Raw genomic sequence first — 21,781 nt, forward strand, 5'->3', positions numbered from 1 at the left:
GGGATGCTGGCTGGAGCCTAACCTCTGGGTCCCCGCTTTATCTACAGGGTTGGAGGAGGGACAGAGCACACGGCCTGCTGGGAGCCCACTGGGGAGGTGGCAGGGTCAGACGTGGGGAGCCCAGGACAGTGACCCAGCTAACAACTTTTTCAGAGCGATTTTCATCTTCTTCTTCGTTGCCAGTCAGGGCTTTTCAGTTCATCTTTCGTTCGTTTTTAGAATGATCGTGTATTTTTTGCTTATGAAAATATATTTAAAGTAGAATAATGTGTTACATCATAGGTGCTATGCTTCTTCTAAAGCTTATTCATCTGATTTATAAACTTGGTTTCAGACAGATTTGCTGTGAGATTAAGAATATATTCTTTAATCACATTTTGAGGCCCAAAAGATTATTACACTTCCTTTAATGTCCAAATGGAAATCCACAGGCTTCACATCTTGAGAAGGTAGGAATGGAGGGGCCAGCCCAACACGCAGGCCTCCAACAGTGGGAGGGGAAACTGCCAAGTCCCCGCAGGGCAGCGCTGGAGACCCCCACACTTCTGCAGAGGAGGGGCAAAGAGAGCTGACTAAAAATCTCGTTTAAAAACCCACTGTAGGTGACCCTAACTCCCACGCAGCAGACATGTGGAAGGAAGGCATTAGGGACCAGCATCTCCCTGGCGGGCTCAGGGCAGCCCCACTGCCCAAGCCTAGCCATCCTCTTTCCTGACACAAGGGGCTGGGCCAGGAGAGTCCAAAGTTCAAAGATGCTCCTGGGGAACATCCTGCCATTTCATCAGGAAACCAACAGAGCAAAATGTGTGGGCTGTGTCTGAAGTAGCCCAAATAATTGATCTGAAGAAAATGAACTCAGTTCAAATCCTTGCTGGGACTCTACCCTGAGAGCAGCACCGACACATACCTGCTGCTGCCCAGGTACCAGAGGCCTGCACAGTTGGAAAAGCTGTGCAGCCTCCATTCTAAGGTCTGCCATCTTGAAATCTGCAGCCCTGTAGCTCTGTGTTTACATGTACACCCAAACTCTCTTCTGTGCTGGACCAACCACGGACAGTTAAGGGACACTGAAGCCAGAAAAACAAAACTACCTTGATTTTAGTGTATTGTTAGTTCCTTTTAAGTTTGTGCTTCTCACAAGTGGCAAACACTTAGAGATAATAAATTCCTAGAAGTTCAGCTACCTTTCTGTCAGAAAAATCAAATGCCTCTTAGTATACTACATGAATTTTACTGTTATTTTAAGACATCAAATAAAAAACTTATTTTAGATTTACGAAGTATTAAATATCGACCTTACTATTTCTGTCCCTCCTCCTACTGTTCCTCTTTAGAGGAGAAATTCCCTTTTAGCCAGTGACTTACAAGTTTCTGTGATTAAGTCTACTATAAACTTAACATCCAAACTTGTATGCCCAGGTGTCTGCAGAGCCTGGAGCACTTGGGTTATTACAGATGAGGGGTTTTGGAGCCCTGTGACATGCCTGCCCCCACCACCCATCCCTCGCCTCGCTTGCCCCAGGCCACACTCACACATGGATCATCTCAACACCTCCTGCCCTCTGTCCTCTCCCAGGTCCTTTCGCTCTTCCTCCTCACTCCTCTCTACCAGCTTCCTTGCTGCCTCCACAGCATCAGCCCCAGCCTCCCAAGCCTCTAGGTCCCAAACACACAAGGTTCAAACACTCTGCAAATCAACACAGCCAAAGAGCACACACAGAGCCTGCCTCATCTGGTTTGAATGCTATCCATATCGAATTTGAAGGCCATCACTCATGACACACCTGCTGTGTTCTAGCCTCAAACCTCTCACACCTGCAGATGCAGTCTCTTCCCTCCTGGCCTCATCTGTAGGTGTAAAATGATGCTCCTTAAAAGGATTACTCCCAGGGCCGGCCCCGTGGCTTAGCAGTTAAGTGCGCGCACTCTGCTACTGGCGGCCCGGGTTCGGATCCCGGGCGCGCACCAACACACCGCTTGTCCGGCCACGTTGAGGCCGCATCCCACATACAGCAACTAGAAGGGTGTGTGAGTATGACATACAACTATCTACTGGGGCTTTGGGGAGAAAAGGGGGGGGGGAGGAGAGATTGGCATGGATGTTAGCTCAGAGCTGACCTTCCTCACAAAAAAAAAAAAGGTTACTCCCAGCAACCACATACCTGGGACCCCTTTACCTTCTATTCCATAAGCTTGATACTTCTACACCTTTCTTCTCCCACTTGCACAAAAGTAAATATATAGCATGAAGAAAAAAACACCCTTGGAACACACAAGGTCTAAGTTAACTCAAGGAGTCTATACCACCTATAGGGCCAGCATATAATTCCATGGAAACCAAAGTACGTCAGGCTTTGTTAAGGAAAAACAAATCTGATTTTTTTCTTTTTTAAAGAAAAAAGGCCTAATTATTATTATTTTTAAGTGGTCACCTTTTCTAAGGACAGTTAATATCCTAGACTGCACAAGTGACAAAGCATCTCCAACACAACAGCTTCAGAAGACTCTTCACGTTGTCAACATTTTTCCCCACCTAAGCTAAAGAAAGAACCCCCGGCCATGCAGTCATCATCTGTGTACACATACCAGCACTGGAGAGCAATGCACTCATTACAAACAGCCTTTAACTGGGAAGCGGCACAAGGGAACTTTCTGGGTAATAGAAACGTTCTATTTCTTGATTTGGGTGAGGATATAGAAATATATAAACCATTATGAAAATGAACTCTTACTAAAATTAAAGGAAAAATGGACATATAGCACTTACCGAAATTCAAGAAAATCAGTTTGGCCTGTATCCCAGGACATAGTTTGATGAGAAACGGAATGGCAACGTACAACCCCAAAATACAGAGAAGTATCTTCCTCAGTCGGAACCACGGGCCCTTTCGCCTGCAAGAAAAAAGCAATGACCAGGTCAAAGGCACTGGGTACACTTATGCTCTAGTTTATTAACAGCATTATCAACATCATTAACCAAGATCCACATGTGTCTTTTTTCACAACAATATTGCCAGTAATAAGTGTAGCCTCCCACCTGCTTCTGTTAAAATAATTATTTTAGATAGTCTTTTAATCTGAGCTTAGAACTCTACTGTAGGATAGAACCTCTACTGTGGGGGCGGGGGGTAAAATTTTTTTCCTGGAAGGCAAAGAAACAGTCTTGATGATTTCCTATGCTTGCCCTGGGATCAGAACACAGCACAGATATCAAAAAAGTGGAAGGCTGGGCATAATGTGAGAGGTCCGAAGAGGCCAACAAGGATTCGGGACTTTATTCTGAGGGAAAACGGAGAGCACATAAAAAAGGAAATAGCCTGCGAGTGACGTCAGCATCATGGCGGAGTGAGCTTTCCCGTGAACTCTTCCCCCGACAAGATACAACAAAAGCAACAGCCACAGACCAACAACGGAATCCCAGACAAAGAAAACCTAGAGCAGAGGGATCCATACTGCCGCACATCTGAGAGCGGAACGTGCTGGGCCCCCGGAGGAAGTGGGGAGAGGTAAGGAGAACTCCTCTCCCTCCCCATCAGATCAGCGATCTCAGTCCACGTGGCTCCCAGAGAGGGGGGAGGGGCAGCCCTCGGCAGGGAAACCGTGGCTCTTCGGGCTCTCTCAGCCAGTGGGAAACTCCCACACAGAGGACTCAGAGGAGCCACAGGGCTACCATCAACATCTGAGCACCCCAGAGAGCAGATAAAGAGGGGCAAACGAGAAGCCTCCCACGTCAGGGACCCAGAGGGCAAAAGAGAGAGCTCCCCCCTCCCCGCAAACCGGACTCTGCAGCTCAACCGGCCAGACCAGACCTAGTGATCCGAGGCAGACCTGATCAAACGACTGGACCCGTGGATCACAGCGGGGAAAGAAAAAAAAAAACAAAACTGCAGATCGCAGCAGAAAAACCAGGGCAGAGTGCAGGGGGCTTAGACTACACAGCCCTTTACCACCAGACATTGGCGGCAGGTGGAAATTGCAACCAGAGACTTCCAGGATGAGGAAAAACAAAACCAACACAGGAACCACAATGCAAAAATATATGAAATCACCAGACCAGAAAAAAAATGACAAGCACCCAGAAATCAACCCCGAAGACACAGAAATCCATAAACTAAATGACAGAGATTTCAAAATAGCTATCATAAAAACACTCAACAAAATACGAGACAACACAGACAAACAATTCAATGAGATTAGGAGTTTCTTCACAAAAGAGATTGAAATCATAAAGAAAAACCAATCAGTGCTGATGGAGATGAAGAACACAATGGAGGAGATAAAGGAGAATCTGGAATCTTTAAAGAACAGAGCTGACAATATGGAGGAAAGAATTAGTACTTTAGAGGATAGGAATACAGATATACTCCAGATGGAAGAGGAGAGAGAACTAAGACTAAAAAGAAATGAAGAAAGACTCCGAGAAATATCTGACTCTATTAGGAAATGTAACATAAGAATTATAGGTATTCCTGAGTGGAGAGGAGAGGGAAAGAGGAATAGAGAGCCTATTCAAGGAAATAATAGCTGAGAATTTCCCAAATCTGGGGAAGGAGCAGGAAATACCAGTAAGCGAAGCCAACAGGACACCTATATATATTAACAGACAAAGGCCTTCACCACGACACCTAGTGGTAAGGCTAGCCAGGGTCAACGACAAAGAAACAATATTAAGGGCAGCTAGACAAAAACGAAAAATAACGTACAAAGGAACTCCCATCAGGCTCTCAGCGGATTTCTCAACAGAAACTTTTCAGGCTAGAAGAGACTGGAATGATATATTCAAAATACTGAAAGACAAAAACTTTCAGCCAAGAATACTCTATCCAGCAAAAATATCCTTCAAATATGATGGAGAACTAGTAACTCTCCCAGATAAACAAAAGCTAAGGGAGTTCATGGCCACGAGACCCCCACTACAAGAAATACTCAAGAAGGCCCTCAGGCCTGAAAAAAAGAAGAGAAAGGGAACACAAAGCTTGGAGGAAGGAGAAAAGTAGGTAGACAAAATCAGAGAAATAGTAGATCTTTACCGGAACAGGTTAGCAACCACTTAAATACTAAACTCAAAGATCAAAGGAAGAAATTCACCAACAATAAATTTAACCTCATCACTGTAAACACACAGCCACAACACAAGATAGAATAAGGTATAACAAGAACAACTTAGAAGGGGAAGAGGAAAGTGACTGAATTGACTTAGTATAAGGAAATAGGAGGCCATCAGATAATGGACTATCTCATACACAAGATTTTTTGCCCAAACCTCAAGGTAACCACTAAACAAATAATCAAAGCAAAACCACACATGATAAACAAAGAGAAAACTAGAAGAATCATAAGACAGAACAACCAAACTGAATTGGCAGTCCAAAACAAATGGGACAAGAAACAAAGGAAATGCAAAAGAACTGGAAAATAAGTGACAAAACAGCAACATTAAGCCCTCATATATCAATAATTACCCTAAATGTAAATGGATTGAACTCTCCAATCAAAAGATACAGAGTGGCAGGATGGATTAAAAAGCAAGACCCAACAATATGCTGCCTTCAGGAAACACATCTTAGCACTAAAGACAAGCACAGGCTCAGAGTGAAAGGATGGAAGACAATACTCCAAGCTAATGGCAAACAAAAGAAAGCAGGTGTTGCCATACTCATATCAGACAAAGTAGACTTCAAGATAAAACAGGTTAAGAAAGACAAAGAAGGGAAATATATAATGATAAAAGGGACACTACATCAAGAAGACATATCACTTATAAATATATATGCACCCAACATAGGAGCACCAATGTACATAAAGCAACTATTAACAAACCTAAAAGGAGAAATCAACAACAACACAATAATAGTAGGGGATCTTAACACCCCACTTACAGCAATGGATAGATCATCCAGACAAAAAGTCAATAAAGAAATAGTAGACTTAAATGAAAAACTGGACGAGATGGACCTAGTAGACATATACAGAGCACTCCACCCAAAAACAGCTGACTACACATTCTTCTCAAGTGCGCATGGAACATTCTCTAGGATAGACCATATGTTGGGAAACAAAGCAAGCCTCAATAAATTTAAGAAGATTGAAATCATAACAAGCATCTTTTCAGACCATAAGGCTATGAAACTGGAAATGAACCATGAAAAAAAAACTGGGAAAGTGACAAAAATGTGGAGATTAAACAACATGCTACTGAACAACCAATGGATCATTGATGAAATTAAAGGAGAAATCAAAAACTATCTGGAAACAAACGAAAATGATAACATGCCATATCAAACCATATGGGATGCAGCAAAAGCGGTCCTGAGAGGGAAACTCACAGCGATACAAGCCCACCTTAACAAACAAGAAAAAGCCCTAACAGGCAACCTTAAATTACACCTAACAGAACTAGAAAAAGAAGAACAAACAAAGCCCAAAGCCAGCAGAAGGAGAGAAATAATAAAAATCAGAGCAGAAATAAATGAAACTGAGACCAAAAAAACAGTAGAAAGGACTAATGAAACAAAGAGTTGGTTCTTCGAGAAGATAAACAAAATCGACAAACCCTTAGCCAGGCTTACTAAGAAAAAAAGAGAAAAGGCTCAAGTAAATAAAATTAGAAATGAAAGAGGAGAAATTACAACGGATACCATGGAAATACAGAGGATTATAAGAGAATACTATGAGAAATTATATGCCAACAAATTGGACAATCTAGAAGAAATGCATAAATTCTTAGACTTATACAACCACCCAAAATTGAACCAAGAAGAAATGGAGAATCTGAATAGACCAATAACAAGTAAAGAGATTGAAATAGTAATCAAAAACCTCCCAAAAAATAAACGTCCAGGACTAGATGGCTTCTCCAGTGAATTTTACCAAACATTCAAAGAAGATTTAATACCCATCCTTCTCAAACTATTCCAAAAAATAGAAGAAGATGGAACACTTCCTAAATCATTCTATGAGGCCAACATCACCCTGATACCAAAACCAGACAAAGACAATACAAAGAAAGAAAATTACAGGCCAATATCGCTGATGAACATTGATGCAAAAATCCTCAACAAAATATTGGCAAACCGAATACAACAATACATTAAAAAGATCATACACCATGATCAAGTGGGATTTATACCAGGGACGCAGGAATGGTTCAACATCCGCAAATCAATCAACGTGATACATCACATCAACAAAACAAAGAATAAAAACCACATGATCATCTCAATAGACGCAGAGAAGGCATTTGACAAGATACAACATCCATTTATGATAAAAACTCTCAATAAAATGGGAATAGAAGGAAAGTACCTCAACATAATAAAGGCCATATATGACAAACCCACAGCCAACATCATACTCAACGGGAAAGACTGAAAGCCATTCCTCTGAGAACAGGAACGAGGCAGGGCTGCCCACTCTCACCACTCCTGTTCAACATAGTACTGGAGGTTTTGGCCAGAGCAATTAGGCAAGAAAAAGGAATAAAAGGAATCCAAATAGGTAACGAAGAAGTGAAACTCTCACTATTTGCAGATGACATGATTGTATATATAGAAAACCCTAAAGAATCTGTTGGAAAACTATTAGAAACAATCAACAACTACAGCAAAGTTGCAGGGTACAAAATCAATCTACAAAAATCAGTTGCATTTCTATATGCTAATAATGAACTAACAGAAAGAGAGCTCAAAAGATAATACCATTTACAATTGCATCAAAAAGAATAAAATACCTAGGAATAAATCTTACCAAGGAGGTGAAGGACCTATACAATGAGAACTACAAGACATTATTGAGGGAAATCCATGATGACATAAAGAAATGGAAAGATATCCCATGCACGTGGATTGGAAGAATAAACATAGTTAAAATGTCTATATTACCTAAAGCAATCTACAGATTCAATGCAATCCCAATCAGAATCCCAATGACATTCTTCACAGAAATAGAAAAAGAATACTAAAATTTATATGGGGCAACAAAAGACCCGAATAGCTAAAGAAATCCTAAAGAAAAAGAACAAAGCAGGAGGCATCACAATCCCTGACTTCAAAACATACTACAAAGCAATAGTAATCAAAACAGCATGGTACTGGTACAAAAACAGACACACAGATCAATGGAACAGAATTGAAAGCCCAGAAATAAAACCACACATATACGGACAGCTAATTTTCGACAAAGGTGCTAAGAACATGCAATGGAGAAAGGAAAGTCTCTTCAATAAATGGTGCTGGGAAAACTGGACAGCCACATGCAAAAGAATGAAAGTGGACCATGTGCTATCGCCATTCACAAAAATTAACTCAAAATGGATCAAAGACCTGAAGGTGAGACCTGAAACTATAAAACTCATAGAAGAAAATATAGGCAACACACTATCTGACATTGGTTTTAAAGGAATCTTTTCGGATGACATGCCTACCCAGACTAGGGAAACTAAAGAAAAAATAAACAAGTGGGACTTTATCAGATTAAAGAGCTTTTATAAGACAAATGAAACCAGAATCAAGATGAACAGACAACCAACCAGCCGGGAGAGAATATTTGCAAAACATACATCTGACAAGGGGTTGATCTCCATAATATATAAAGAACTCACACAATTGAACAACAAAAAAACAAACAACCCGATCAAAAAATGGGCAGAGGAAATGAAGAGACACTTCTCCAAGGAAGATATACAGATGGCCAATAGGCACATGAAAAGATGCTCAACATCACTAATCATCAGGGAAATGCAAATCAAAACAACACTAAGATACCACCTCACGCCTGTTAGAATGGCTATAATCACCAAGACAAAAAACAACAAATGTTGGAGAGGATGTGGAGAAACAGGAACCCTCATACACAGCTGGTGGGAATGCAAACTGGTGCAGCCTCTATGGAAAACAGTATGGAGATTCCTCAAAGAATTAAAAATAGAGATGCCCTATGATCCAGCCATCCCACTACTGGCAATCTATCCAACGCACCTGAAATCAACAATCCAAAGAGGCTTATGCACCCCTATGTTCATTGCAGCATTATTCACCATAGCCAAGAAGTGGAAGCAACCTAAGTGTCCCTCGACTGACGATTGGATTAAGAAAATGTGGTATATATACACAATGGAATACTACTCAGCCATAAAAAAAGACAAAATTGTCCCATTTGCAACAGCATGGATGGGCCTGGAGCGTATTATGTTAAGTGAAATAAGCCAGAAAGAGAAAGACAAACACTGTATGATCTCACTCATATGTGGAATATAAACCAACACATGGACAGAGAAAACTGGACTGTGGTTACCAGGGCAGTGGGGGTGGGCGGTGGGCACAAGGGGTGAAGGGAGTCATATATGTGGTGATGGACAAACAAAAATGTACAACCCAAAATTTCACAATGTTAGAAACCATTAAAACATCAATAAAAAATAAAAAAAAATAATAATAAAAAAAGGAAATAGCCTGCAATCAGATGCGTGACCACCAAATGTCCAAAACGAAGCTTGTGCATGGGTCCTCTGCTCTGGCCACCTTGGCCGCTCCTGTGTCCCTCCCACAGATTGCTCATTCACCCTCCGGCGCCCACGTAAACCTTTGCCCTACTGTGAAGTGTTCAGACAGCTTGCAATTTTATGCCCTGAGAGAAAGGAAAACAGATGTCCACACAAAGCCTTGTTCAAAAATGTTAATGGAAGCCTTATTCATGACAGCCAAACAGAGACAACGCCAATGTCCACCAATGGCTGACTGGGTAAACCAACCACAGTTTGTCCTCAGAATGGAATACTGCACAGCAACAAAAAGGAGTCAACTCCTGATACACGCAACCACGTGGGTGAATCTCAAAACAACTGAAGGAAAGAAGCCGACAAGATGGCCAGATCACTGCAGACTTTCGCTTTGATATATTAGTTCACCTCAAGAGTATTCCTATTCATACGTAAAATTAGTATTTTCTTTTCTGTGTTATTTCAAGGTGATGCTTCCTCCATAGACAGTGGCTTTTCATCTTCTTTATATTTTGAAATAGTTTATATAGGATGGAAATTATCTGTTTCTTACAAAGTTAAAAGAAATTATCAAGAAGGAGCAAGAAAACAACGTCTAGGGAAAAATTTTAATTTTGTTCATTTCTTAAGTAACTTTTACCTACTTCTTGTGACAATTTTGTTAACAGTCTCAAATTCTCTTGATTGCAATCTTCACTTATTACTGGTAGTGCTCCTATTGATGTAGTTACTCATTGCTAGAAGCAAGGATCACTGTTCCTGATCACTGATAACACTGAACATTTCCCACACAGCTGAGGGACAGTGTCACCTCCATTTACTGCCTGCGTGCGGCCTGGTATAATCACAGAGGTCCACCTTTCTCCACACTTCACACGTCCATGTGCAAAGGAGCAATTTTTGGCATAGCCTGTACAATGATTCAGTGTGCTTTTCTCTAAAGGTTACTCATATTATCAGCACCAAAAACAGATAACCAGAATCACCTGTCATGAAACAAAGCTGTAAAAATAAACATAATGAATGAACTTACAGTACAGCCCAGCAATTGCACTCTTGGGCATTTATTCCAGAGAAATGAAGGCTCATTTTCATGCAGGAATTTGTACATGACTGTCTACAGCAGCTGTACTCATAACAGCCCTAACCCAGATGTCTTTCAATAGGTGAATGGATAAACCGTGGTCCATATAAACCATGAAATACTGCTCCTCAATAAAAAGAAATGAACTATTGATCATGCAACAACCTGGATGAACCTGGGAATTATGTTGAGTGGAAAAAGTCAATCAATCTCAAAAACTAACATATTGTATGAGTCTATTTATATAATATTCTTGAAATGACAAAAAGAGAGAGAGACCAGTTTAGTGGTTGCACGGGCTTAGGGATGGAAGGGAGAGGGTGGGGGTGGCTATAATGGGACGGCACGAGGGAGCTTGGTGGTGGTGGTACTGGTGAGTACCTTGATGTGGTTGGTAGCGATTCCACGAAGCTACACATGTAATGAAATTGCAGAGCATTACAGACGGGCATGCATACACGAGTGCATCTTAAACTGTTGAAATCTGAATAAGCTCTGTGGATTGCATCAATGTCAATTTTCTGGGGTTGATTTTGTGCTACGGTTGTGTCAGATGTTATCACTGAGAGAGGTAGGGGGATGGGAGCGCTGGATTTCCCTGTACATTTCTGTGCAACCTCCTATGAATCTATAATTATTTCAAAATAAAAAGGCAAAAAAACAAACAAAAACAAACATTGGAAAGAAATCAGTCACTAAATCTAAAAAATACAAAGTAAACAAAATATAAGTAATCATTAATCAATCTGATCAATTTGCTAGACTTCATATGTTATCTCAATCTGTCCAAGTAAATATCAGTCCCATTTTCACAGATGAGGACACCAAGTCCCAAGGAGTTGAGTAACTTGCCCAAGGCCACACCTCAGGACCAGAAGCCCGACCGCTGTGCAGGGGCAGGCCAAGCTGACCTCTGCCTCCACATTCCTCCAGCCTACTGAGCGCATCCCACCCCCACCCCCACCCCCTTCATCCTGGCCTCCCTTTCTAAATCCAAATCCGAGGCAAGAGGCCCAGAGCACCCAACATGCAATCTGGGATTTTTTCGCAAGTGATGATAGGTTTTTAGATATTTTTTGATAGGGGACTTTTTAACAAATTATTCGAGGAAAGGACAATCTGTACAATTTACAACTTCCTGCTGCCTCCTAGAGTAGATCCCAAAGCAATCTTTGGTTGCACTGGTTGGTAAAGATCCGTGATGGAGGCTAAGAGGAGCTGAGATCTGTTATCTGAGAGGGACGGGAGGGGTAAAGAAGGTATCTGGGAAAGGCTCATGGGTCTGGATAAGGAAGCCCAGAGCCTGGAGTGGAGATGCGGAAGCTGCAGGCTGATATTCAGCCGGTTCCAGTGTGGTATTGGTGAAAGAACAACAATCAGATCCATGGAACAGAATAGAGAGCCCAGAAACAGACATAATATATATAAATATAATACACATAAATATAATCAGCTGACCTCTGACAAAGCAGCAAAGGCAATACAACGGAAAAAAGACAGTCCGAGTGACAAATGGTGCTGGAACAACTGGACATCCACATGCAAAAAAAAGAATCTAGACATAGACCTACACCCTTCACAAAAATTAAAACGGATCATAGAGCTAAATGTAAAATGTGAAACTATAAAATTCCTAGAATATAACAGGAGACAGTCTAGGTGATCTTGAGTATGATGATGACTTTTTAGATGTAACACCAAAGGTACAATCCTTAAAAGAAATAATCGACAAGCTAGATTTCATTAAAATTAAAAACTTCTGCTCTGCAAAAGACAGTGTCAAGAGAATGAGAAGACAGGCCACAGACTGGGAGAAAATATTTGCAAAGACACATCTGATAAAGGACTATTATCTGAAATACACAAAGAACTCTTAAAACTCAACAATGAGGGCCGGCCCTGTGGCTTGGCGGTTAAGTGCGCGCGCTGCGATGCTGGCGGCCCGGGTTCGGATCCCGGGTGCGCATCGAGGCACCACTTCTCCGTTCATCCTGAGGCCGAGTCCCACATACAGCAACTAGAAGGATGTGCAGCTACGACACACAACTATCCACTGGGGCTTTGGGGGGAAAAAATAAAATAAATAAAATCTTTAAAAAAAAAAAAAAAAAACTCAACAATGAGGGGCTGGCCTGGTGGCATAGTGGTTAAGTTGGGTGTGCTCCGCTTTGGTGGCCCAGGTTCACGGGTTGGGATCCCCGGCGTGGACCATACCACTCATCAAACTATGCTGTGGTGGCTTCCCACATATAAAATAGAGGAAGATTGGCACAGATGTTAGCTCAGGGCCAATCTTCCTCACCAGGTCCTCAGGAAGTATCCAACCTGCTATCAGACCTCTATGTTCAGACATAAACACAAAATTGACTAACAAATCCAAGAGCTGCTTCTTCAAGAAAAAGCAAGAAACACATTTCTAAGTTTTGAGCTAAAAATATACAAAATTAGGGATCAGAAAGGGGAGATAACCGCAGATGAGAAGATTTTTTTAAATAGACATTACTATGTACCTTGCTAAGCTGATAAAATAATTCAATGATACAGACTGTTTTGTAAGAAAATACAAATGGTGAAAATTCACTCAAATTGTTAGGAAAAAAATGAATAAAACCTATACCCAAAAGAGGTACTGGATGAAGCTATCAAAGAATTATGTCCCTATGACACACACAAAGCCCAGCAAGACTGACAGGCATTTCCCTCTAACTTTTAAGAAACAGATAACTATCATATACCATCTGTGGTAGAACATGGAAACCGAGAGAGAGGGTTCAAAATCAAAGCTGGTTTTAGTATAATGGACAAATAGAGTCAGTATAGCACCACAAAGAAAACTATCAATGCATTTCAAATATCAATAGAGAGACAAAAATTCTGATAGCAAATCTGGCAGGAAGTGTAAAATAGCACAGCTGCTATGGAAAAGTTTGGCAGGTCCTCAAAAAGTTAAACATAAAATTACCACATGATCCAGCAATTCTACTCCTAGGTAAATACTACTCAAAAGAATTGAAAGCAGGGACTCAAACAAGATACCTGCAGACCAGTGTTCACAGCTGCATTGTTCACAATAGTCAAAAGGTAGAAATAACCCAAGTGTCCATCAACAGACGAATGGATGAACAAAATGTGATATACACATAGTGCAATGGAATATTATTCAGCCGTAAAAGGGAATGAAATTCTGATACATGCTACAACACAGATGAAGCTTAAAATATTATGCTGAATGAAATAAGCCAGACAAAGGCTCTATGATTCCACTTACATGAGGTACCTAGAATACGCAAAATTCATAGAGAAAGGAAAATATTGTTTCCCAGGGCTGGAGGAGTGTGGTGGGAAGGAGGAGTTAATGTTTAATGGGTACATTGTGCTTCTACTTGTGATGATGGAAAAGTTCTAGAAATGGATAGTGGTGACTTTGCACAATGTGAATGTATGTAATGCCACTGAATTGTACACTTAAAAGTGGTTAAAATGGTAAATTTTATGTTATGTATATTTTATCCCAATTAAAGAAAAATCAAATACAGGGAACATAATAAAAGATTACCATAATACGCCACATAGATTTTACTCCAGGAGCATAAGGATCAGCCACGGGAGTAGTCAGAGAATAAAAGAGAGGTGCTGAAAAGGTTAATAAAGGTCAATGTGATGTCCCAATAATAAACTCTTAATGAAATAGGAATAGAGAACATTCCCTTAAGATGATAACATTTATACCTGTCTCAAACCAGTGACCCAAACCAAGAGGCACTTAAGGGTAAAACACTAGACAGAGATAGGACGTTCACTACCATCAGCATAATTTAACACTATTCTGGAAATGTAATTTAAAATAATAAGGCAAGAGACAATACAAAGTATAACTATAAGAACTGCAAGAGAAAAACTAGTTGATAGTTGTCTATATAAAAAAACTCAAGAGACTCAACTGAAAAACTAAAAAATTAATGCTTGAGAAAGTAACAGTTACCAAATAAATTCCAACAGCTTTCCTACATATCAGGATTTACAAATTAAAATATGCACTGGGGAAAGATCCATATAACAATAGAAAAAATTTTTTTTTAATTTCCCAAGCATCATCTTAACAAGAAATTAGAAATCTATGGAACTTTGGTCAGGAATATGAAGATTTGGTATAATGACGAAATGGTATGTTCTTCTGTGGGAAGATTTAATATTTGAAGATGTCTTTTCTCTTTTTGATGCTATCATATGTGGAATTATGTTCTTTTTTTTTTTTTTTTGTGAGGAAGATCAGCCCTGAGCTAACATCTATTGCCAATCCTCCTCCTTTCTTCCCCCAAAGCCCCAGTAGATAGTTCTATGTCATAGTCACACATCCTTCTAGTTGCTGTATGTGGGACGCGGCCTCAGCATGGCCCGAGAAGCGGTGCGTCGGTGGGCGCCCGGGATCCCAAGCCGGGCCGCCAGCAGCGGAGCCTGCGCACTCAACCGCTAAGCCACGGGGCCGGCCCTGGAATTATGTTCTTAATTTAATTTTTGGATTATTCATTACAAATGTATAGAAATACTATTGATTTTGTATATTGATCTTGTTATCCTGCAACCTTGCTGAACTTGTTTACGAGTTTTAATAGTTTTTTAGTAGATTCCTTAGGATTTTCTAAATAAAGATTATGTCATATGCAAAGAGAAAGAGTTTTACTTCTTCCTATCCAATCTGGATACCTTTTATTTCTTGCCTAACTTCTCCAATACAATGTTCAATAGAGGTGGTGAGAGCAGACATCCTTGTCTTATTCCTGATATCAGGAGGAAAGCACTTAGTCTTCATTATTATGTATGACGTTAGTTGTGGGCTTTTGTAGATGTCCTTTATCAGGCTAACGAAGTTCCCTTCTATTCCTAGTTTGTTGAGTATTTTTATCATGAAAGGGTGTTGGATTTTGTCCAATGTTTTTCTGCATCTATTGACATGATTATGTGATTTTTGTCCTTTATTCTATTAATATGGTATATCTCATTGATTGATTTTGGGATGTTAAACCAATTTTGCACTTCTGGATAAATCTCACGTCTTCTTGGTGTATACTTTTGATATATTGCTGGATTTGTTTTGCTACTCTTTTGTTGAAGACTTTTCCACCAATGTTCATAAGAGATATTGTCTGCAGCTTTGTTTTCTTGTGATGTCTTTGTCTGGTTTTGGTATCAGGGTAATATTAACCTTATGAAATAGGTTGGGAAGTATTTCCTCCTCTTCTATTTTTTGGAGAGTTTGTGAAGAATTGGTATTAATTCTTTAAACGTTTGGCAGAATTTACCAGTGAAGCCATCTGGGCCTGGGTTTTTCCTTGTGGGTAATTTTTTTTTTTTTTTAATTACGAATTCAATCTCCTTGCTTGTTACAGGTCTATTCAGAGTTTCTCTTTCTTAAACAGAAACTTAAATCAGTTTCAGTAGTTTGTGTGTGTTTCTAAGAATCAGTCCATTTTATCTAAGTTATCTAGTTTAGTGGCATACAACTGTTTATAGTATTCCCTCATGATCCTTTTTATTTCTGTAAGGTTAACAGTAATGTCCCAACTTTCTTTTCTGATTTTAGTTATTTGCATCTTCTTTCTCTTTTTTCTTGGTTAGTCTACCTCAAGGTTTGTCAACTGTTATCTTTTCAAAAAACCAACTTTTGGTTTTGTTGATTTTCTGTATTGTTTTTCTATTCTTTATTTCATTAATTTCTGCTCTACTCTTATTATTTCCTTCTTTCTGCTTGTTTTAGATTTCATTTGTCCTTCTTTTTCCAGTGTCTTAAGGTAGAGAGTTAGCTTATTGGTCGAGATCTTTCTAAAATACAGGTATTTACAGCTATAAATTTCCCTCTAAGTACTGCTTTAGCTATATCCCCTAAGTTTTGGTTTGTTGTGTCTTCATTTTCACTCATCTCAAGGTAGTTTCTAATTTCTCTTGTGATTTCTTCTTTGATTCATTGGGTATAAGGCACATATTCTCATAAAATTATTAATGACCCTTAATATAAGAGATGCAACTTATATATATAAAATGCTGGTTGCTAGCACTGACACTGGGGAAGTCGAAATCCATATGTGATGACACTGTCAAAAATCCTCTTTGATGGAACTTCACTGAATTGATTTTAGTATGCACTAATGGGCTGAAACGGGCTGAAAAACGCTGTCCTGAATGATCTCAACATGGGGCAGGGCAGAGGAGGGAAGGGTTAGAGAAAAAGCAAGGAGCCAAAAGCTGCTCCTGGGAAATGAAAAGAGGAATCTTATACAATGGATGCAAACTCAGATGCCACCAGGGACCAAGCAGGAAAATGGAAGTATAGGAACTGGTTTCCTCTCAGATAATGGGGAGAGGACAGGCTCTACCTAAAGGCAGATGTTTTCACTTTGAAGTAATCTTTATACCATTTCTGGTGGGTTATTGGTTCCCACATTGCACACCACAGCAAGAGTCCTGGAGCTGCTGAGCGTGCCCCCTGCAGAAGGGTAGTACATGGCCCAGGCGTCTGAGTCAGGCATGCTTCCACTCCTGAGGTAACTCACAGGCATGTGATAACTTCAGGACTTGACATTATTTTTCCTTAAACATGTTTGTAGATAATATCTGGAACAGTATTCTTCAATTTCTTTTGCCATCTGACCCCCACAAGACTTTTAAAACTGTATCTCTGTACAATTTTAAGTTCACATCTAAAATTTGTTATAAGTTTAAATAGTTAAAGAGGATATAAGTTTTGGTATGCAGTAAATACTGATGATTTTAAATATGCAACTCTCTTAAATGTATGCAACAGAATCAAAATACCACAGTGACTTAATACCTACCACCATCCATCTTGAAAATATAACAATAAGCTATTTATTAGGTCCAAAACCTTTTGTGGATCCTTTTTCTCTTTGAACTTGTATTCCCATTTTACTTCCAAAATAGAATATTATCTTAATGTAGTATATTTTATGCTTCCAACTATTTGTGATATTTCTGTCATATCCCTCTTTTACAAAAATACATATATAAGTAGAAATTTAAAAAAATTTATATATCTGTGCAATAACGCTCTACATTAAAATTGTTTTCTTCTAGATTGAGTTATCATTATAATTATTACTATATATATTAATCAAAATGACCAATAGGTTATATTTTTGGTACATAACTATTAAGCATAAAGAGTAAAGTTTTATTGAAAAATGCATCTCTAAATGAAATGGATTCCACTACTTTTCCAAATGCATCATGTTTCTAGATATATATTACTTATTGATAGAATAAAGGCAGGGGTTAGCATTAATTCTATTTCTGTTTTAGGTTTTTAAAAATTAAGTGCCGCCAACTTGTTCCCATCAGTAAATGGGAATGGATATTTAGTAGTATCACTACTTCTTTGGGGTTATATGCCAAAAATCACATAGTGAAAAACACTTATTTTTAATGAGCTGGTAGCTCAATTAAGCCCTTTTTCATTTTTGTTGACAGCCAAGAATTTGACACCACCTGATGTGCAAAATAATTTTTATTCAGTCCTTAGACATTGACTCAGTTTCTTAGCTTTTACCAAGATCTGAGCCTTCTTCTCCACTATGCCTTGACTTTGGTCTGCCTTTAGCAAGAATCCTGTTAGGCCAATTTAGCAGGAATCTCCCTACCCTTAATATCTGCGCTTAGTAATTTTCCATCCACTGATCCCCTTTCTCTACTTTTTGTTTATAAATCCCAAGCTGTCTCCTCTCAAAGGATTCCTTCTCAGGATTGTGCATGGAACTGACCTTTTCTGCCTGGCTCCTTCTACCTCCTCCATGCCTCTGTCCACCCTGCCAGGCCTTTCCCTTCCCACTCCAGCCCCTCATCTCCCTAAAGCCACTGTAATTTTAGGCCCCTGCCTCCATCAGGGGCTGTTAAGGGACCCAGGGACTCTCAAAAGCGACTACTTGAGGCTGAAAAGGAAAAACGACTAATGGGAAACAAGACGGATGTTTCACCCATTCAGTTGGGCTTTGGAAACACCCAGACTGCTGCTTGGTATTTCTAAGAAGTTCTTCACCTGAAATTTAGTCTACAACTTCCATAAGATTACATATCAGGGGAAATAAAAATCTTAAAAGTCTCTTCCACAAATATTGTAAAAAGCATTAACCCTCATATTGAGCAAGTAACCCTAACTTGTTCCATCTCCCCAAAACACAGTTCAGATAAAAAAAATAAAGTAGAGCAGAGATGAGAATCAATTCTTATGTAAGTTAGTGAGTTTTGTATTACTGTGTTTATGCCTGACTCACAGCTAAAATTTTAGAGTGACAGCAAAAAGATCTCTATTCCCATCTGTCTATATGTTTATGTATGTATGTATGTATGTACATATGTATTTGTGATCTTTTCCTACTTCCGGATGGTATTACCAAATTAATTTAGAAAATCCCCTAAAGGAGCTGTTTTAATTGGCTTAGCGAGAAATAAGTGCTTAAATTAAATATTCCTAAAACTCTCATAAGTACAGGAACTAACCCAAATATTTTTCAAGTTCATGTGTAAATAAGACCAGTTTGGTATTGTTAGTTTAATAAAAACAGGTGTCTTCTGAGTTATCAGCATTAAGTATAATATGAACACACATCATTTGACTAATAAATGTAAGGAGAAAAACAATCTAATATATATACTAGATTAATATTATAAAAATAATAAATTCAATCTAAGAACAAAAGAACAAGTAAATCTGCAGTAAAATGAACTGTTTGAAATCCATTGTTTCATGTATATCAAGTGCAGCAATAAAACAACAACAAAAACCATGTCTTTAACTCTAAGGTTTTTTGCTTTTGTGATTTTTTTGTTACTTGCCTAACATGCATGTGTGGTAAAAATAGTAAATGGGGAAGTAACTTGAAGATGGCTAGCTTTGCTTTAATGTCTTATGCAATTTTCATGACCAATCCAAGCATAATTGTTAAGAACAAGTGTATTAGGTTGATGTAAGTGAAATAAAAGTTTTAAGAATGGATTTTCAACAATAATTATGTTTTATAATTTATCTGCCTAAACATAGTTTCAAAAATCTTTTTGGCAACTTCCAACTTTAAAGTTATGCTAGTAAAGTAATAGATATTCATTAAATATCTAAATCATTTCTAAATAGGATAAAAAACTTATGCTTAATAATGAACATTTCAGTGTAAGTTTATATACTTTTGGCTTTTCATTTTTATACAGTACAGAAAGGATAAAGATATTGGAGTCTGTTAATAAATATGTTCTTTTTGCCACACTGAAAAATTTTACTGAGGAAGCATAAACCTATAGAAATTGTGAAATTTGCTAATCTTGCTGCAAACTATTGATATATGACACACAATTCACAGTTGTCTACAACCTAGTTTTCTCTGTAAGATAAAGGTTACTAAGAGTTAAAGATTATAACCAATATATATAAATGAAACTACTAGAAATAATAAGGGTAAAATGAAACAACTTTGCATGAAAAGTATGCAAGGAATGTAGAATGTGTTTTTATTAAGGGAAAAAGAGAGTAAATTTTGTCCTAAAGTAAAATAATTGGTTGTTCCAGAATGAGAAAAAAGGAAAGAGTAGGACAAAACCCAGGTTTGCAGAAAAGGAATTGTATGTTACATGGTCAAAGCTGGCTACAATTGGATGGAATTATCTAGAAGGTTTAAACAAAAAATGAGCATAAGTATTAATAATACCTGAATGCAAAACTAGAGGTTGGTTGTCTCACTGTTAAAATGACAAAATCTTCTTGGGCTATAGGTCTGCTCTTAGTAAAGGATTGTAAAAGGGTTTTCTTTACATTTTAGGTAATCTGCCTAGAAAACAAAGATTTTATGCCTCATCAAAATACTTTCCTATGCTTTATGTTAACCTTTATCATGTCTTTGCCTATTTAAGAAAACCAAGTATGCTCACTTTTAAAAGACCTAAGGCTGCTTTGTTACAATCATGTTACCTTTCGTAGCAAGTTTTTAATTCTTTTATTGTCACTTTGGTTAAATAAGTAGCTAAGTGTTGTTTCATAGTGACCTATGATCTATTTAGCTAAGTGTTCAAACCTTTTGACATATTTGACAACTTGAGATATTTTCCCTTCCCAAAATCGAATCCTAAATAAAATCTTGATTTAAAACTGACTTTGGGATTTCCTAGAGGGCCCCTGGAAAGATCACAGTTTGTTCTTTACCTTGTAAAAAGAGAGATATTAAAAATAATTAGGTTTATTTGATATGTTGGATTGCAAGGAAGCACTGTCAAATAAGAAGTGCTTAATCTTCCCTAGATTATATTTATATGAGCAAATATTATTAATATAAATATTTCATAAATTGTATCAAGCTCCTAGAAATTTGTCAGTGCCCTCACTATCTATGATATGTCTTCATATGATGTAGTCAGTTATAATTCTGGTTAAGATTTAAAATGCTGTATGTCATAGAAAAAAAATCAAATTTCCTTGTCAATTTGTTATTTTTGTAATGAACTCTCATCAGATCTTTAACCATAGCCATTTTAAGTCTTTTGTCATTTACAGATAGTTTTTTTTTTTATACTGATTCTTCTCTGAAAGTGTTTGGAATCAGTTACAGGTCAGAGTGCTTCGCTGTCAACAAAAAGGGATTCTCAGAGACCCATGGAAAGGAACATGACAGACACTCTAGGGTATAGGCTTCTGATGGCATTGCTTAAATAACTTTGAGACCATACATCTGGACTGAGAAAGGATCCAAATCTCTAGTGGAGAAGCTGCCAGTTTCATGAAAACTGCCAAAAGAACAAGAATTAATTACATGGGACTGAAAAAAATGATGAAGAATGATTTTTTTTAGTGGTCTTTGGAATATTGCTGATGCCTGAATGTTCCATTTTCTGGGCGTAAGGTATCCCTTTCTCTTTTCTCTTAAGTTATCTATAACTTGTAACAGTTTCGCAGATTATACTTTGTAAACAGAAATGAAATATTTATCTTTTTCTCTCTACCTGATCCCTCCAGAATTCAGAAACTATGACTGAGTGTTCTTATTTTCATGGCAATGTAATCATTTGCATAAATTCAATAAGAATCTGTTGTCCTTGGCAGCGGTGGGCAACCTGGCCCACACGACTGTGAGAGGACAGGGCAGGAGCAGAAAAAACAGCCCCTGCCCATCCCCCCAGTGGTGGCAGGTGGAACCTGCGACCAGAAGCAT

The 21,781-nt window shown here is 38.6% G+C and overlaps 1 protein-coding gene across 1 annotated transcript in view; it reads right to left on the reverse strand.

Annotated features, from left to right (window-relative positions):
• The window catches only part of ABHD12 (abhydrolase domain containing 12, lysophospholipase), an 83,102-nt gene that overhangs the window by 21,200 nt on the left and 40,121 nt on the right, over positions 1–21,781 (reverse strand). The window contains exon 2 of the mRNA XM_004441927.3: positions 2,768–2,892. Within this exon, the coding sequence (XP_004441984.1) occupies positions 2,768–2,892 (125 nt within the window). The remainder of the gene's footprint in view (positions 1–2,767; positions 2,893–21,781) is intronic.

The sequence above is a fragment of the Ceratotherium simum genome, chromosome 21 (assembly GCF_057802395.1).
Source record: "Ceratotherium simum simum isolate JZ-2026a chromosome 21, ASM5780239v1, whole genome shotgun sequence".
Lineage (NCBI taxonomy): Eukaryota > Metazoa > Chordata > Mammalia > Perissodactyla > Rhinocerotidae > Ceratotherium > Ceratotherium simum.